The following is an 18,493-nucleotide window of genomic DNA, read 5'->3' as shown; positions in this document are numbered from 1 at the left end:
AAGAGCCTGTTATAGTTTTAAAAAAAAAAAAGTGAATCTGAGTTTAATAGGAGCTGTATGAAATGGCTCACCTTAATTGTACCCTGGCTGTTAGCAGCAATCAGCACATTGGACTCCTAGAAAGAAACAAGAGCTTTAGAACAGAGGAGGGTTTCCTGGAGGGCAGTTGAAGAGAATAGATTCTTTTCATCCTTCTTCCTTTACTTCACCCTAAGACACCAAGGGAATCTAAAGTGAAATAAAATTAGCCAACTGTCTTTATAAATACATTTCAAAAAAAAAAAAAATCTTAAAATACCATCAGTAACCGGGACTCATCTGCATATAAAGAGCACATTAGGGGCTGGTGCTGACTCAGCAGTTGATGGTCCTTGGCTTCACACCTAGGACCTGAGAGCTAATCCTTGGGCCCACCCACAGGGTGAAAACTGAGAACTAGCTCCCAGAATGTGCCCTTGGATTTCCACTTGCAAATGCAGTACATACACACCCCCACACAAAAAGATTTAAATGTAAAGAGCAGTACATTATATACAGGTAGGATTTACCCAGATTTTAACTCGGTTTCTAACATTAACAAATCATCGACAGACTCTCTGGTACAGGAAAGCTTAGCATTTATACCAAGCCCTAGGCTCAATTCCTAGCATCAAATAATAAATAAATAAACGAATGAAAATAAAAATAAAGATATCAAAGGATATAAATTATGTTGAGACTGAGAAAAACACACATTAATACAAAATTCAATTTATTAACTTATAATAAAAAAATCAATTCAAGGTGATAAGTTATCTACACGTAAAAGTGTAAGTAAATGGAGAGAGAATGGAGGAATAGAAAAGGGCTGGGGGTGGGGAGGAGAAACTGGGAGGAGTTGAAAAAGGGGTGAGTATTATCAAAACAGATTTTATGAAATTCTCAAACAACTAATAGAAAAATAAAAAAAAAAACCCGCATGCATTGAGTTTAAGAGGACAAATAAAACCATGGAGTTTATGACCAGCCTATGAAAAATGCTGATAAGCTTATCTCAACAAAATTAAATATAACTTAGTTATTAGAATAAATAAACTAATAATGTAAGATATGGGCAAGGATAAGGAGCAAGTAGGTGATCATAGTTTGCTGAGAAGAATGAAAAAAATAATCCATTACTTTTGGGAAAAGGTAATACAAAGTTAACTACACACCTCTTATGATGTAGCAATTCTATCTTATAGATATTATGTGTAAAAGAAAGACTGCTAAGCCATATAAATATTTGCTTATTATTCAAACCTAACCTAGAATCATTTTTACATACAAAATGAGTGAACACAAAACTTTTGCTACAATTATAAATAAAAAAGTTGCTTAGAAAAACAACACTATCGTAAAACTATAAATACAAAGAATAATGTCAACAAATTCAACAACAAACCAGGCTGAAGAAGCCAGACAAAAAGAAAGAACATAAATATTCTGTTTTTTCTATTATATGACAGTCTACGGAAAACCAAGGCCAAGAACCAGCAGCTCATGAAGACTAATACATCAATATTGATTTCTATCTTATTAAACTAGTAATCTTGCCATGTGCCTAGGAAAAAGGGATCCTAGAAAAGAATTTATCAGGTACAAGTGTGTCTCAACTCTCATTACTGTTTCAACAACTGTTCCATATAGAATTTGGACAGAGAAAGAAACATGGGGAGTTCAGGACCACAAACAAAAATCACCTCACAATTTATAGAACTAGGTGGGGTTGCTCACAGTATACCCGAGTGCTGTGTGCCTCTCAGTTCCTATAAAGGCTCCTTTTCTCCTATCCTCCCACCCAAACTTTGACTCAAACACTTCACATTTTGTACTAAGAAGCAAAAACTTTCCTTGGAAATGGTCATTTCCAAACTTTGGCTATAGACTTAAAAGAACACACATCTGTATTTTGCTTTTTTATTCAACATAGGGGACTCATGGCCTTGGACTAAAGGCAATTCTCCTGCCTCAGCTTCTCAAATGTTGGGATTACAAAGGTATGGGTCCTAGTATGTAGCAAGAAATCAATTTTTAATACAAAGAACTTCATAGACACTTTCAATAGTCCCTTCGTATACAAAATGTTGATAGCCCAAGATTAATTAACTCAACCCCTAAAAAAAAAAAACCCGGCAATTCTACATACATTACACATGCTAGTTACAGATTTTTTTTTCAAATAAATAAGCCAATAGTAATAACTATTTTCAAAAACTACCAACCAGCCTGTATTTAAATAGTAGAGGCAGGAATTCCAATCTAGGAATGTAGGTGATGTGAGTCTTTATTTTAAAGAACATTAAGAAAGGGTCAAACCACAAACAATCAAAATCCATAAAATACTTCAAAATGCTTGAAGAAAACTTGGGTTTTTTTTTTGTTTGTTTGTTTGTTTGATTCTATAATCTAGTATAATTTAATCAGCAGAAATATTGCATAAATGATAAACAAAACAGTATTTAGAGGGGAAATTCAAAAGGTTGTATGGAGGGGAACGATCGGACTTAGCCAGCTATCCTAAGTCAGACAGAGACCTCCATGTTGATGTAGGATTGCTGCCTTCTGCAGACAAAAGACAGCTTCTCATTTGTCTGCATGGTTGACTCCGCAGCTTCCATTGTTAGTGTGATTTATTCTTAATATAACATTTGTTATAGTCTTTTATATTCCAATTTTCTTTCTGTATTTTTATATTATTCCAACTTCTAACTGCTTAGAATTCTCATAATAAAAAAGAACCCTAAAAAGGCACATTTAAGAAAGAAAGGCAAAGGATTTCTAGTCAGAGAGAAGAAGTCTAAAAGTATATATTTGGTTGTATTTTCCCTCTGTAATTAGTGCTTGGATTTCCCAAAGAACATGTAACAATGGGATTATAATACAATAAACATATTTTTGTAGTGAGATGAAGCAATTGAAAGTATAGGTATTTTGCTTATGATATATTCTTGAAATAGGACTGGTGGTCAAAATATATAAGCTACAGTTACTTTTAAGTAACAAGAAACTTGTCTCAATAACGGGTGCCAAAGGTAATAGTAATGCCTATGACGATGGGAAGTCATTTGGTAGTAGTGTATGTAGACAGGCTAAGAGAGATGGAAAACTCATATAAGTAATATAGGTGGGCAAGGGAAAAAGAACAGGAGAATACAGACAAAACCAGAACAATTGAAAAGATGGATATATGAGACACCCAAAGAAAGAATTATTGTACTTGGTAAGTAAATGGAAGATAAAGATATACAACAAAGCTGATTCTATGGCACTTGCCTTAAATGACATGACATAAACCAGAAGGAAACAAGAATGCTAACACATCAAAGCTGAAAATAATCAACTGACATGTTGTGATACACTCTTTCTCTCCTACAGAAGATACTCTTAGAGTTCGTCCTTCTCTGATTTAAATTCTCAATGCTCAACTGTCTTAAACACGCTCTTATTTTTGTTATTTAAATTTTTAATTAATAAGCTAGACTTTAAATTGTTTAGATAAGTATCAATTAAAAGGCACAGGTGAAGAACGTGTAAAACTGACGTACTAGGGCACTTCATTTCACTAGTTTGGAATGTGGCCCATGTGTTAAGAGGCTTCATCTATTGGTGGCATTTCTGTGAAGCAGAATATTTGGCAAGCAGATCTTGGGGATTGGGATGCACTGTTAGGTCATTGGGGATATTTTCTCAGACAGAACAGTAGACTCTGGTCCCCTCTTCTGCCTGTTTTGCTTCTTAGCCATTAAGAGAGCACTGCCATCTGGCATGCCCACAAAAGTTACAAGATAATCCATCAGACCAACCTTTGGCTGCAATCTCTAAGCCTGTGAGCCAAAATATATCTTTTCTCTTTTAAGCTGATTATCTCAGACACTGGGCTACAGTGACAGAGCACTGACTAAATAAATGATTTCTGATAACAAAATTCAAAGTAGCCACAGATTATTAAAAAAGAGAGCAAAAATTCTTTTCTAGGTCTTAAAATTTTGATTGACAATGTACAGCAATCAAATGAAGAGCATATCAGAAACTGAATATGAACGACTAAATGAAACAATTTCCTAGAATCTAACCTGCAACAAAACCTTGCAGGTTTACAAGACAGCAGTGACCAGTTTTCTCATTTTTTCCTGGACACTACAATACAAATCACATAATTTACAAAAAAAAAAAAATACTCATCTGTGTCAGTGTGTAGTCAATAAACTTGTAAGCACAAGTCTGTCTTCTGTCAAACCAGTTTAGTTTGGTTGATCCAGTGTGCCCGATATTAAATCAATCCTGAACCTGGATAAACGTGTTTTTACTTTACCCTCATTGTCATTTCTGGGTACATTCCTATATAGGGCTCCACAGTTTGCTCTAAATGCCCCTTGGAGGGTCACTGTGAAAAGTTTGGTCCCTCAGGTAGTTCTACTGGGCATGGTGAGGTTTTAATAGTGATGTTAAAAGGCTGTCAGGTTGTAGGAGTCTGCCTGAGATGGACCAGAGGTCTCATCTTCAGAAACTTTGAGGTAACAAGCATAAAGCTAAGAAACTACAATTTTAAATACATATTCCAGGTAATTATGAATTCTGACCCAGGCAAAGCATAGGCTTTGGATGCTATGTATAATGTGATGATGTTGAAAATTCTATGATACTGAACTTGGAACAATAATTTGCATTTTCTGTTTCTGAAAGTTATCAGCTATTACGTTAAACTTACATCTTATTGTGTAATCACTGGAGGCATCACTGGTAGGCTTTAAACAAGCAAGATAATTCAAATAAGATTTGCTATGAATAAGGGCATAAGGTCAAGGGAATGATGAGAGCCTCAACCAATGGGAGATGGGAGGGTCTGAAGGCATACATATTTAAGGTACTTAAAAGGATCAAATTAGTGCACGCATGTGTATCTTTCTAAGATCCTAGTCTCTAATAGTTTTAACTGAGTCTTTAACTACATTGATTTTAAATTGAACAAAACTAAAATTCCAGGCTTTTTCAAGTGGTAGAAAACTATTATAATAACATAATACTGTTTGAATGTCTGTAGCAACTTCATTGTTTCATGAGTGGAAGGTCATAGTGGCTTGTTTCTTCATATATGTTAGTGGAATTATTGGAGAACTATTTAGCACATACAAATATCATGGCACAAATTCTGGATTGCCTAAATATGCTCCCCATACTTTTTTTTTAAAAATTCCTGCCTCTGGCTAAGCTTGTACTGAAACGTTCCCTAGAAACTCAATTTCATATGAAACTAAATAGAGGATTTAATTACCAGTATGAATTAAAAAGCTAACTTATCCTTGGTGAATGATACTTTTCATTAAATGGTTACACATGAACTGGGGGTAGGGGTAGAATAGCAACCTTAAGAGGTGGTATCAGGCATGTAAACAGGCAGAAACACAAGGAACATCTTTAGCTTTCCTACTATGTATTTTACGATAAACAGTATAAAATTGATTTAAAACTCTGATACATCTGTAGAAAATGATGTTAAAAAACAGAAGGCTGTGCGAAGAACTCAAGAGAGCTAAAGGGCATGCTCCTAATTTATACTCTCCCTGCAAAAAGCTATAGATAAATTCATGGCATTCTGAAAGCATTTTAGAGGACAGAATTCACAGGCAAAACTGGAGTGCTGGACATGTGTGAGGATAAACAGCTCCCGAGCATTTGCTTTCCAGCATGGAAAGACATGAATATGTCTGGTATGTTTAAGGACATACTAATGGTAGCATGTGGGCAGCCTGAATATGAATACCTGAAGACAAAGGCATTAAAGTGAGAGCTACATTCTCTTGTATGCTTTCTTCTACGATGCCTACATGAAGAGGACAATGGACAGAAGCATGAAAAATCTTTTTATGTGCTGTTTGGGGGAAGACAAACACTGCTAAAATGCTATCAGGCAGTTTTCCCTCCATTATCCTAGCCTACAAAGAAGACTCTGAAGAGAAACACTTGGTAGGGTGGACAAATGGCAATCTGAAGGCACTGGTGCAAAGGTTCTGCAACTTACTTTGGCTTCATGGCATGCAAACATGCTTGGTTCAGCAGTACATTTGGAAGAAAGGCATCAAGAGTTAAGATCTGCAGGAAACTTAAGTCTGAGCACATCAAGCCAAATAGCTTTAGTTGCCTAGTTGTGCTTCTGTCACAGTTTGAGTTCATATTGTTAAGACATTCTCAGTAGCTCTGCTACAGGGACCACCTTTGAAACCGGGAGACCCACACTTCATACTCATCTAAGTTTCACTTTCTTTTCTTTCTTTCCTATTTGTTTGTTTGTCTGTTTGTTCAAAATGAGGCCACTTGTCTCTTGGAAACTGAGTAAAACTATTCCCCCTTCACTTGGGTCTAGGCAAATGTTTAATGGGAGACATTTTGACACAAGAAGGTTGAAAACTCAGATCATGCTAATGAAGTCATTTCCTGAATGTGTGCCTCTTGAAAGGCAGGCCATTTAACTATGTATAGATCACCAATCACTTCACTTAAAAAAAAAATCCAACCAAGCAAGCAATTGCAGCCTCCAAATAACCTTTTCCTCAAGGCACCTGCTTCTCCATACCTCAGCCATGCCTTCCTTAGTAGATCTGAGACAGAACCATCCCCTCTCCTCATGCTTGGTTGCTGCTTGAATAAACACTTTTAGTAGAACATTTAGGTGACTGATATACTCTGTGTCAAGAAAATCTGTCTCTGTAATATTAGTATTCCCAATATCGGGGCTCATAGAACTTGACTTAGATTAAACAGGAGTCATCAGAATACCAGAGACAAAAATGCCCTCTTTGTCCCTTCCTCCCTACCCCCTTCTTTCCTTTCTTTCTTCGATGGCATAAGCAGCATAGATGATAAAACAGAAAGAGGATACAGGGAAGGAAGGACTGCTTCAAAGAACAAAGTCTTTGGGGGAAGCAGAACAAAGGAAAGATTTAAGACCCGCCAAACAGTTTAATACACTGAGAAAAACCTATTAGACACTAGTCAAACAGTTCACGATATAGCTTTTGCATCACACTACGGTTTGAGAACTGTCAGTAAAGCCATCATACATTTATATGCTTGGTATTTATACTATGGAATGAAAATTTTCCACAGTGAGATGTCTAAAAATAGGTAGAAACTACCTACTGGACAACTATGTTTGATGTTAATTCCATTCTCCTGTGAGTGGCTTTGAACAAGGAAAGAGTCAGCAGTACTCTGGTGATTTCCTATAAACCTGCTTCCCACCTTAATTTGTAAAATAATGGAGAGCTGATGATTGGGTAGATAAAAGGGAAGGTGGAGCAGAAGGTGAGGGAGATTAGAAGGAGAAAATGGAAGAGGGAGAGGACTCAGAGGAGGAGGAAGAAGGAAAGCAGAGCAGAAGCACATGGCCTGGAGAAACCGCAAGTTCTAAGGGGTCTCATAAGCTGTGGAAGATGGTAGTGTAGCATTAGATCTGCCCAATCTAGGTGCGCAGCATGTAATCATATTAACTGCGTTGTGTTTCCATTGGCGGGGTATATTTGGGAGGAGATCTACCGCAACAATGCCCCAATACCGTTTTCTTAATAGAGGATGAACACTATGTGGACAAACCCCCAAATTTTAACTGTTCTGTTCAAGTGACAGAATTACACATAACTTTCTATATTCTTTATTTACTGAAAGTCCTCTACTACTAGAAGAAAAATGAAGACGCCAAAGCACAAATGATGCAGGGACAACGGATAATCTCTTGAGTAAGTTGGCTGCATTTATAGTGCCCAAATATTTTCTTGGCCAGGCATAGCTTTATAAAATGCAACAGGATGAGAAGAAAGCTTGTTACTATTTTTTCTTTCACTTTTCTAATATGTAACATATATATAACTAGACAGGCATAAAAACAGGAAACTCCATAATTAAAATGCAAATATTAATATAACCAATCAAACTCTCATGTTTATTTTCAAAACTGCTGTTTATCAATACGAAATAAAGTACTAAAAGGATGATGGAGATGGCTTCTTAAGGATTTATTTAAATCTGATGAAAAAATTTACGCATAGCTTCTCACGTTGACATCAATATAGCAGCAGTGGCAGGAGTACAGGGGTTACCTTGAGATTGTTAAAGGAAAATTCCATTATTTCCCCCAAATAGAGTATAGGTTTAAATGAGCAGGAAATTCTTCTTGTTACACATATTGTAAGCAATTTTGGGGAGGTGGGGGAGCTTGGCCAGATCTATGTTAAGTATTTACTAAGTGCATTTTTATTCAAATAGAAAATGTATTTTTCCATTATGTACATTTCAGTATCTGTAAGTAGCACTCATTAAATCTACCTCTTCTTTTACATTATTCCTGAGACTTAGGAAGCAACACAGGCCACAGCCACCAGCACAGGCTCATGACAGAGCCATGGACCTAGACATGGTCCTTGGCAACAGCCTGGGAACCGACATCAGCACAATCCCCAGTGGCTCATTACTCATTGTTCTACCTCTCTGCGCAGTGGCTTGAATTGCTAGGTTTTGTCTTCCCTCCTAGCTTGCCACTACTCACTTCCTCTTTCCCATCTCGCTATCACATATTCCTTTATTGTAGAGGTGGCCACATCAGGGCCAGAGTAGAGGCTTGGGTATCTCTTTCCAGCCACCCCAGGGCTGCCTTATGTAGTCATTTTTATTTCTTCTGTTGAAAACGCTCCACTAAACCCATAGCCTACCTCTGAATTGGGTCACTTGGCTTCTTGACTCTGTTGTTTTGAGTTTTTACATATTCTGGATGTTAATTTTCTGTCAAGTGTTATAACTTTCTCACTTGGTGAGCTTACTCTTCCTTAGCTGTTCAGCAGATTTTTAGTTTTATGACACAAATTCTTGGATAACAGAGTCCTATTTAGAAAGTCCTTTCCCACAACTGTTTCTTATAGGATATTATCTATGTTTTATTCAAGCAATTTCAATGTATCATATTGAGCACACTGATCCATTTGGGGTTAATTTTTTGCATGGTGATAGAGATGGGTCTAATTTCATCCTACACACATGCAACCAGTCTTGGTAGCAGCAGTTGTTGAAGACGCTGCCTTCCTCTTTGCTGTAATATATACTCATGTTGGCTCTGTGCACATCTGTCTGGGTGAGAACCACACTGTTTGCATTACTGCAGCATTACTAGCTCTGTGAATCTGCAATGGTGATCCTTCAAGCACTGTTCTTTATTGCTCAGATTGCTGTTGCTGCCTGGGTCTTTTTTGTTACCATATTAATTTTAAAATTTTATTTTCTATTTCTGAAATGAATATTCTGAGAGATTCTGTTCAATATTTCATTTAATCTATAAAATGCTTTTGTTAGAATAATCATTTTGACAAGTTAATTTTGCCAATCCATGAGCACTTGAAGTTGTTCCATATTTTAGAGTCTTCCTAAATTTCCCACTTTGGGTATTTCAAGTTTTCACTGTATAAGTCCATCACATCCTTGGCTAAGTTTACTCCTAGACATTTTATTTACTTTACGGCTACTTGTTTTACTCAGCATGATTGTTGGTGGTGTACAAAAAGGTTATTGTATCCTGTTACTTTGCCAAAAATGTTGAATGCCTCCAGAGGGTTTTCTTTGGAATTTTTGAATCTCTTCTGTGTAACACGCTCTCATCTGCAAACAGGGATGATTTGACTACTTAGATTCTTTAACTTCCTTTTCTCCTGACTCACGAATTTGAGCACTGTACTGAAAGGGAGGGGAAAGAGTGGACAGCCCTCTTATTCTTGATTCTAATGGGATTGCTTTGATTTTCCCATTTACGGTAGGTAATGTTGGTTGTGAGTTTCTCATACATGACTTTTACTATGCTGTTCTTTGCTTTTTCCAGTCCTACTCTCTCTAGGACTTTACCATGAAGGCATTTTGATTTTAGCCCGTTTATGTGATTTATTATGTTACTGGCTTGCACGTGCTGAATGTCTCCAAGATAAATCTACTGAGTCATGGTGGGAGATCCTTGATGTATGCCTGTATCTTGTTTTGAAGTATTTTATACTGAAATTTTATTGAAGTGCTGGCAAAATAGGATATTCATATGCAGAAGAATGATACTTGACAATTCTGTAAGACTGTATTTTAGACATGAAACTATAAAAATACAAAGATAAAATTCACAGTGGGAAAGTATCAGTATATTGAAACAGGCAATGATCTATTTTGGGCATGATCTTAAAAGCAAGTTAATTAAGCTAGTCTCTAAAAGACAAATATTACATGTTCTGTCTCAATGGTGGGTCCTAGACTTTATATATATAGAAAATCATATGCACAGATAACATGAAAGTAAACATGAAACTGTTGTAGGAAACAAAGGGAACTAATCGGGGGCAGGGAGACAACAAAAACAGAAAAGGCAGTGGTATATTGGGGTATGGGGGGGGGGATGCTAAAAGCAATTTTATACTTATACAAATGTGGCATCATATAGCCTATTATTGTCCCTGTACATTTTGTAGGTAGGACACATTTTTGGTTGAAAGTTTAATGCATGCATTGCTAACCTTTATTCTTCCACTGGGAGTCCTGTCTGGCTACAGGAAGTAGCCACTTCAGAATCCATATGCCTCACCTGTTGAGAGTTTCACCTAGAGTCAACTCCATAGACATCCTGGGAGGTGTCCCCCTCCCAGGTCTCTGCCATGTACCAGAGATGCCCACCAATGACTGGCCCAAATTGAGACCTATCCAATGGGCAAGTACCAATCCCTGTCACTATTAATGAATGATACTCTCTGGTGTTTGTAAATAGGATCCTAACCTAACTGTCATCTGAGAGACTCCACTCAACAGTCGACTGAAACAGATGTAGAGAGCCACAGCTAAACATTAGATTGAGTTCAGGAGTCTTGTGGAAGAGTCAGGGGAAAGAGTGACAGACACAAAGAGGATGGGGACTCTACCAGAAGACTAACAGAGTCAACTAAGCTGGACCCTTGGGGGCTCTGAGAGATTGGACCACTAACCAAAGAAAGGGATATATATATATGTGTGTGTGTGTGTGTGTGTGTGTGTGTGTATGTATATGTATATATATGTAAATAACACACACACACACACACACACACACACACATGCAGCTTGGTCTTCATGTGGGTCCCCTAACAACTGTTCCTGAATTCATCATTTCCTGCTTGTAGATCACACTCCCCTAACTGGGCCTCCTTGTCTGGCCTCGGTGAAAGAGGAGGCACCTAGCTCTGCAGTGACTGATGTACAGGGGCCGGGAAGGGAGGGTGGGTAGGGAATGATAATGGGGGCTCCTTCTTCTCAGAGAAGGGAGGAGGAGTTTCAAGGACGGGTCTGAGAGTAGAGGGGGGCTGATGGTGGAATATAAAGTGAATAAAACAAAACAAACAAAGAACCCCCAAACCACCTCCAAACAAAAACAATGTGATAGAGGATGTGTTAGAACCCACTTATGTCATACCCATCTGCATTTATCTCTCTCTTTGTTACAGCTGGGACCAACAGACACCAAGCTATCAGAGACTACCGTTGTATATCCCTTATGACATACACATTGATAAAATGGAGTTCGCCTTTTCCCTATTCTCAAATCACACATTCTCCTGCCATCCAGGAATCCAAGAGTGTGTGGGCTATTAACTATGGGACACAGAGCCCTGCCTGTTCTCTGAAACCCATAAGGGAATCACTACTTGGTCATGTGGTCTGAACTCTTCTCAGAGCCCCGCTATACCATCTGTCTGTTTTGGCATTAATAACTCTTGTAATAAATCTGCTACCCAGACGTCTGAGTGTCCCCATTCATCTCCAAACTCAAATCTTTGATGATGGGCTTGTTAGTTGGCTTAAACCTAATCATTTTGATATACAGACACAGTGAGTATATCTCAAAACATCACATTCTATCTCATAAATATAAATAATACTTCATTAATACAAGGCTGTGTGAAATTCTCAATGAATTAAACATATTTAAAGGAAGATGCATAGTGTAAATGAGAGAGGAATCCTTCACATTTCATTGATCCACTCATTCATTCACCCCATCCTGTTAAATAGTAAACTCATCATAACAAGAGTCAGAAGATAAAGACAGCTGGTTTTTATCTAGCAAAAAATTATTAAAAGGTACAGAAGAAAATAACATAGGAAACCACACACCTTTAAACTCAGTAGACCAAGCATTCAAGCCCTCACAGGCAGGGTTTTAGACTTCTTCCTGACTTACGCTAAGTGTATGTATTATCGACCAGAGACAGTGGGTATACCTCAACACAGTGGCATGCTTTGTTTTCAATCACTCTTATACTATTGAGTATACGTAGAAGCAAGGGATGTCGATTCGTGGTTCTCCTAGTCCACTAAAGTGTTTCAAAATAAATTAAGGGATCAATCTGAAACTAGGATACAGAGTTTTATATTTGTCTTAATGAATTTCAGTGAAACAGTGCTGTGAGAAGACAATCCACGCAGGTCCTAGGTATCTACATCCACGGGTACTATGGACTTCAAATCTCCATTCCCTGAAGTTCCAAGGCTCAACTAATTGATGTCTTTTATCAACTTTATACAGCTCTGAAAAATGGTTCCTTCTAACTTTTGTTCATAAAAAATTATTCATTTTCTCACATTTTAAAGTCTCTTCTTGAATATAGTAAATGATATTCCAGATCCTTTACTTAATTTCTTCATTTGCCCAACATATTTGCAGCACTGTCGTTTTAGGGAGTGTAAAGAGGACAAAGGCTGACATCAATGTCTTCCTCAGTCACGTGCCACCCGATTCTTCTGAGTCTCATTGGCTGGAATACCCCAGGGATCTCACTATGTCTGCCTCTATGGCATTATAAGCGTGGCCAGTGTGCTTAGCCTTTCTCCTGTAGGTGCTGGGGATCTAACTCAGGTCCTTATGCTTAACCCAACTGAAGCACAGCCCTGCCCCTCGGTGCTTCCCTCTACACGGCCTCTCTTCTCTTCTCCACCGGTGGCGGCTCTTCCTCCTCAGCTTCCATGAACTCATCCACAGAATTCATTGTGTGTTTTCATTTTAAAACTTGTTTCCAATTCCCAAATGAAATTTTTCGTCACGTCTTTCATTTTATAAGCATGGTTACTGTGAGACAGGCGAGTTAACTGTAATCCAGAGCTGCCATCATTCTGTTTCTGTTGTGTGTGGCTATGCTGAATTTCTAGTTATTTTGTCTTATATTTCCTATGCCTCTTTAGTTGCTACTGTGCCCTGCTTACTGTATTTTAAAAAGCAAAAGAATAAATGAGAAAAGTAAGTATGTTAATTTTCTCTTATAGATAATTTAAGTCTGTGTTCTGGGCCCCAGCAGTCCAGGACCCCTCAGTCAATTTCAGGGATTCACAGGATCTGAAGTTGATTTCCAATGTGACAGTTTATCTTTCACTGTTTTACCCTAGACCACATTTCTTCACTTAAAGTCACACATGCAGTGTAGCTTAGGAACACTCGACTCCAACTTCTCTGAGTGTAGCTCATTCCTAGTCTGGAGAGTCTTCTGTCAAGTCTTAAGGCAAGTGAGGACATGCTAAGAAATGACCTACTCATTAATCTTGTTGTTGTGGAAACATCACATCATGTACTTATGCAAAGCTCCATTGTCCAGCCCAACTCTGTCCCCGGATATATATAAAATCTGTTGCTCCTAAACTACAATCTATATTATATGCTACTATATTAATACTAAGTAGTAAGGAGACTGGTGATATACTTAGAATTAAGTGTTTGTTTATACAAATAGATATAAAATGCTATGCTAAAATATGGTACAGAAGATGCATGGCATGTTATATTTACATTTATTTATATTTATACCTGGCAATGACACTGAGAGAACCTTCCAGACTGAAAGCTGCTCAGCATGAGTCAGTGTGCAGCAGTGACTGTTAAGGGCTACATCAGTGTCATCGAATAGACACTAATAGTACACTAATGCTATACTAACTATAAAAACACTGCCCCCGCCAGGCATTGTGATGCCTGAAAAAAAGAGAAAACCAAACCATTTACCCAGCTATACCTTAAAATCCAAGACAAAAACAATAAAACAACCTATTACGTGCACTCATAAACATTATATAAAATGCCATGATTAAAATACATATATGAAAACTTACCCCGTCTGATAGTGCCCGCCAACACACAGCACTGACAAATTCATTTGTGTCATCTTCTTTCCGATCTTTGTCTAATACACTCTTAACGGTATCAAACTTAAAAGTTAGCAAAGTTTTAGAAAGTCCTTTATAATACAGGTAGAGGGAGTTGTTCTCACTTCCTAAAAAGAAAATGGAATTGTTTTAGAATGGGAAAACTTAGATTGCATAAATATGTCTTTGAGTCTTTCTATATAGCACAGATTGTTCTTAAACTCACAATTGTTTCTTTCTACCTTTCAGATGCTGGGATCATAGGTGTATGGCCATCACGGCCAACTAGAATTACACTCTATCACTCTGCGCTGGAAACTGAATCTAAGACTTTTAGCTACAGTGAACTTCATTTCTAGCCCCAGTTCCCAAACACAACATTTAGACAGTGATTATTTATCTAAATTTTACTAAAAACACCAATTATCTTTTATATTCACATTTGAAAGACAAGATTATAAGACCAATTAGTTGCGAACTACAGGAGAAAAGGTACAACTATTATTTACTAATTTAAAGAAATAAGCATTGTTAAATGGTTTACAGTGTTGATAATTCTAAAACTGAAAAGAATTTATATTTTAAAAAAACACTTATAGCAGAGCTCTGTGCATTAGAATTTTCTTACTGAAACAAGAATCCTAAACTGCATTTGTAAATATTACCATGAAGAGAGGAAAATTAGGGTTGTAGTTCTTAAAAGGCCAATTTGAGCCAGGCAGTGGTGGTGAACGCCTTTAATCCTAGCACTTGGGAGGCAGAGGCAGGGAGCCTGGTCTACAGAGTGAGTTCCAGGACAGTCAGGGCTACACAGAGAAACCCTGTCTCAAAAAACAAAACAAAACAAAAAACCAAAAAAACAAAAACAAAAACAGACCAATTTGAGTAGCCCAAACTGATTCTCCATTCCCCACATAGCATTACCCTATCAGATGAGAAGTCAAGCTGACACACTTCAGGAGCCTCTGAGGATAATTGTACTGCATATTTACTTTGGTGGTATTTAAGATCATATATTTGGAGAAAATACAATTTATAGAATAAGGGCAATATCATTTAAAAGTGTTGACAGAAGTTCATTTACTCTATCAGAACATTTGAACAATAGCAAATTGAATTTTTCCACTTCCCATTTAAATTTGCACAAATTCTCTATAATAAAAACTCATGAATTAGATTCATGCAAGTCAAACGACTGCTACATCAAAAGGACACTAGAGAGGGTAAAATAAATATCAAGCTTCTGAAAAGATGTCTTCTTGAAATACTACTAGCAGATATTAATAGTTTCTACAGAAACTGTGGCATATCTAAAATGACAAGAGGGCAGTGAAAATCTTTGGCAAGTCTATGAATACAGGGCTCATCTGCAGAAATGAAAACTAATTCTCCCCAGTATGGCTAGAAAAGAAAAGAACACCGTCCTCAGCATCAAGGCTGTGATGCTGCCTTCCCAGTGCACAGACTGCAGTGAACACTGCTAGGACACGTCTTTGCAGAGTTTGTTTAAAAATACAAGTGCACTTACCACACGCTATATAATCTCCATTGGAAGCAAGGCCTACAAAGTTTTTTTCATTAATATGACCCTTGAAGGAACGTAGACAGTATGGTTTTCCCACATTCCACAGCTTTAGTTGGCTGTCTGTTGAGCTGAGAAAAATACAAAGAGGAGTAAAAATTTTAGATTTCATGGTATGAAACTATCACCACTAGGAATTAAAAAAAAAAAAAATCTAGATTTGTGGTTAAAAAGGCAGATTGTGGTGCCTGTGTATCATCTGAGTCTTGTCCCAATTGGCTCCAGTTTTAACAGTGAAATATGACATATGATGATCTATTTTATAGAATTAAATGAACCCAACACTGTAAAAACCGAACTCGTTTAACATGCTTTCAGTAATGCCTGGGTATGCAGAAAGCAAGCATTAATGGGTCCAATCCCAGCATCCCACCATTACATTAATAAATAATTAGACTTTGCCCTGAGAGATGTGTCTCACTTCAGGGAGACCCTCATGCTTCTCACTGTGATTGATCTGTCAACTGGTGAGTTACTGGTACAGTAGACATAAATTATTTTCATGCTATCCCCTACAGGTAAGAGGTATTGTTGCTGCTACATGATGCAGTCTATTGTGCTCAAAGAATATATAAATCTAGTTGCTTACCCAAAACAACCTCTTTTTTTGAAAAAAAAAAAAATCACTAGTAATTCTAATAGACAAAGGCAATTTTAAAACTGATACCATTTTGCAAACTGCTTTCCCATACTGATTTGCTTTCTTATACTTTCGTTAAGGGAATATGTCAATATATTAAGGACTACATAATTAAATCTTTTTAATTACATCTATCATCACTGAATAGGACACTTCGATACAGGTTTTACCTACTTTATTAAAGATTAAAAAACTTAGTGCTATTGTTAGCCCCATTTTGGAGATGAGAAAACTGAGGTTCACAAGGCTGTAAGTGAATAATTCCAAGATCTAAACGGTTTGATTTGAGCATTTGAGGTCTTTTAGAAATGTGCTTTAGGGGTTGGACATCAGAGGTGAAGTGCAATGGCTGGTCTTCCAGAGGTCCTGAGTTCAATTCCCAGCAACCACATAGTGGCTCACAACCATTTCTAATGGGATCTGATGCCCTCTTCTGGCATGCATGTAGGCAGAATACTCATATACATAAACTAACTAACTAAATCTTTAAGAAACGCACTTTAATCTGTTTCATTCCAGGGTTGCAATGGATGTTCTCTTATGTTTCCTTTTACAATGTACTACATTTTTAGGTTATTTACTGCCTATTATATTTATTCTAAAGAGTGACTACACTTTAGCTACTACCTAATTTAAGCTCATTAATTAATTACCCACATAACTCCCTTGGAAAGCTCAGTTAAGAATATTTTTTGTCCTTTTTTGTCTTGCCAAATCACCCAATTCTTATTTAGACCAACTGGGGTGAAGGTGAAGGTACAAAGCAAAATTCAAGGCACTGGCATGAAGAATTCTCTAAGGGAGATAAGGAACCAAGTTAAAAAAATAAGGAAGCCTGTAGAGAGAAATTACATATGGATTTACTAGATTATGAGAGGAATAAACAAAATATGGAACCACCCCTAGTGTTAGAAAGGTTGTATAGTTTGACAACAAATTGTTCACATCACTGACATTTTACTACTTTAAAAAAGCAACTAAAAAGTTTTACAAGGGACATTTGCTGGGAAGAAGCAGACACACTTAAAAAGTTCTCTTTAAAATAGATTTTACTGAAAAACTGGTTTAGGTTATTATAAAAATCAAGAAGTCATTTAAAGCCAATAATCATTCTACTGCTACACTGAAGGTGGACTTGTATAGTAACACACTGGGTTACTTACTCAAATAAGTTATTTTTTCTCTCTATTGCACCAAATATTACTTCTTCAGGACAAGTAGTGCCAGAAACCAAATTTGAAGTTCAAATGTTATTAAATTATAAGCATAACTTAAGAGGGCCTAACAAAAAGTAATATTTATAAGTAATATAAAAATGAACAAAGCAGGTAAGATACACGTATTTCAATGAAAGACATGCAAATCTGTTGCTATTTGAGAAAGTAATCCAAGGTCCTTTTTTTTTTTTGCATAAACTACATCATCAATGATAAGACCTCTGTATCAAGCTCACCCTCCAAGGAGAATACTCACGCTGAGACAATTTCTTCACCACTTACAAACTTGGCATAAGACACTGCTTTTCGGTGTCCCTTGAATACCATTATTGGCTGTTTAGTGTTACGAAGGTCGTAGTAGTGGACACAGTGATCTAAAATAAAATTAAAAGATAAATGTAGCAAATGAAGAAAAGGGAGGCAAAACAATTTAACTGGATTTGTTGTTCTCATCAGAGCAAGGGGGTGGCTGAATGAGAGAGCTCATCTTCACATTGAAACATTATTTTTGAAGTATTGTTTATGAAAACTACCCCTCAGATGAGGTAAGGAATCTAGGAGAGAGATCACATTATCTTGTTTTAGCCTAACAAAAGCAAGCAGACTATAAAATACAAAAGACAACAGGAAGAAAACAGTAGGAAAAACTGCTAGCTAAGGATAAAGAGAAGAAACTAGGTCCAGGCCTAAAACTTAGCGGCTAGTACCAGAACATGAAGATGCAATACACCACCCGACACAGCCCGAAGGTCAATTCCCAAGCCAGTGCTCATGCAATTAAACTATGGGTGAAGCTTGTCTGGTATCAATGAGCTGTCTCTACCACCTCTTCCTTGAACGTGGATAGCACAATGCTAAGCA

At 37.1% G+C, this 18,493-nt stretch overlaps 1 protein-coding gene and 2 non-coding genes across 8 annotated transcripts in view; all 3 read right to left on the bottom strand.

The window, feature by feature from the left end:
* The window catches only part of Cop1 (COP1, E3 ubiquitin ligase), a 122,717-nt gene that overhangs the window by 11,950 nt on the left and 92,274 nt on the right, over positions 1-18,493 (bottom strand). For all 6 annotated transcript variants that reach the window (XM_030254396.1, XM_030254393.1, XM_006496860.3 and 3 more), the window contains 4 exons: positions 17,889-18,006; positions 15,722-15,846; positions 14,161-14,321; positions 72-116 (listed from right to left, as the gene is read on the bottom strand). In XM_030254396.1, the coding sequence (XP_030110256.1) occupies positions 72-116; positions 14,161-14,321; positions 15,722-15,846; positions 17,889-18,006 (449 nt within the window). The remainder of the gene's footprint in view (positions 1-71; positions 117-14,160; positions 14,322-15,721; positions 15,847-17,888; positions 18,007-18,493) is intronic.
* On the bottom strand, positions 2,499-2,616 carry Scarna3a (small Cajal body-specific RNA 3A). The gene has a single exon (NR_028518.1).
* On the bottom strand, positions 2,500-2,565 carry Mir1843b (microRNA 1843b). The gene has a single exon (NR_039543.1). It is a non-coding gene; the product is annotated as a microRNA 1843b (primary transcript).

Source organism: Mus musculus, chromosome 1, assembly GCF_000001635.26.
Source record: "Mus musculus strain C57BL/6J chromosome 1, GRCm38.p6 C57BL/6J".
In the NCBI taxonomy this organism is placed as follows: domain Eukaryota; kingdom Metazoa; phylum Chordata; class Mammalia; order Rodentia; family Muridae; genus Mus; species Mus musculus.
The sequence above is the reverse complement of the archived record's forward strand: the minus strand, read 5'-3'. Positions and strand labels throughout refer to the sequence as shown.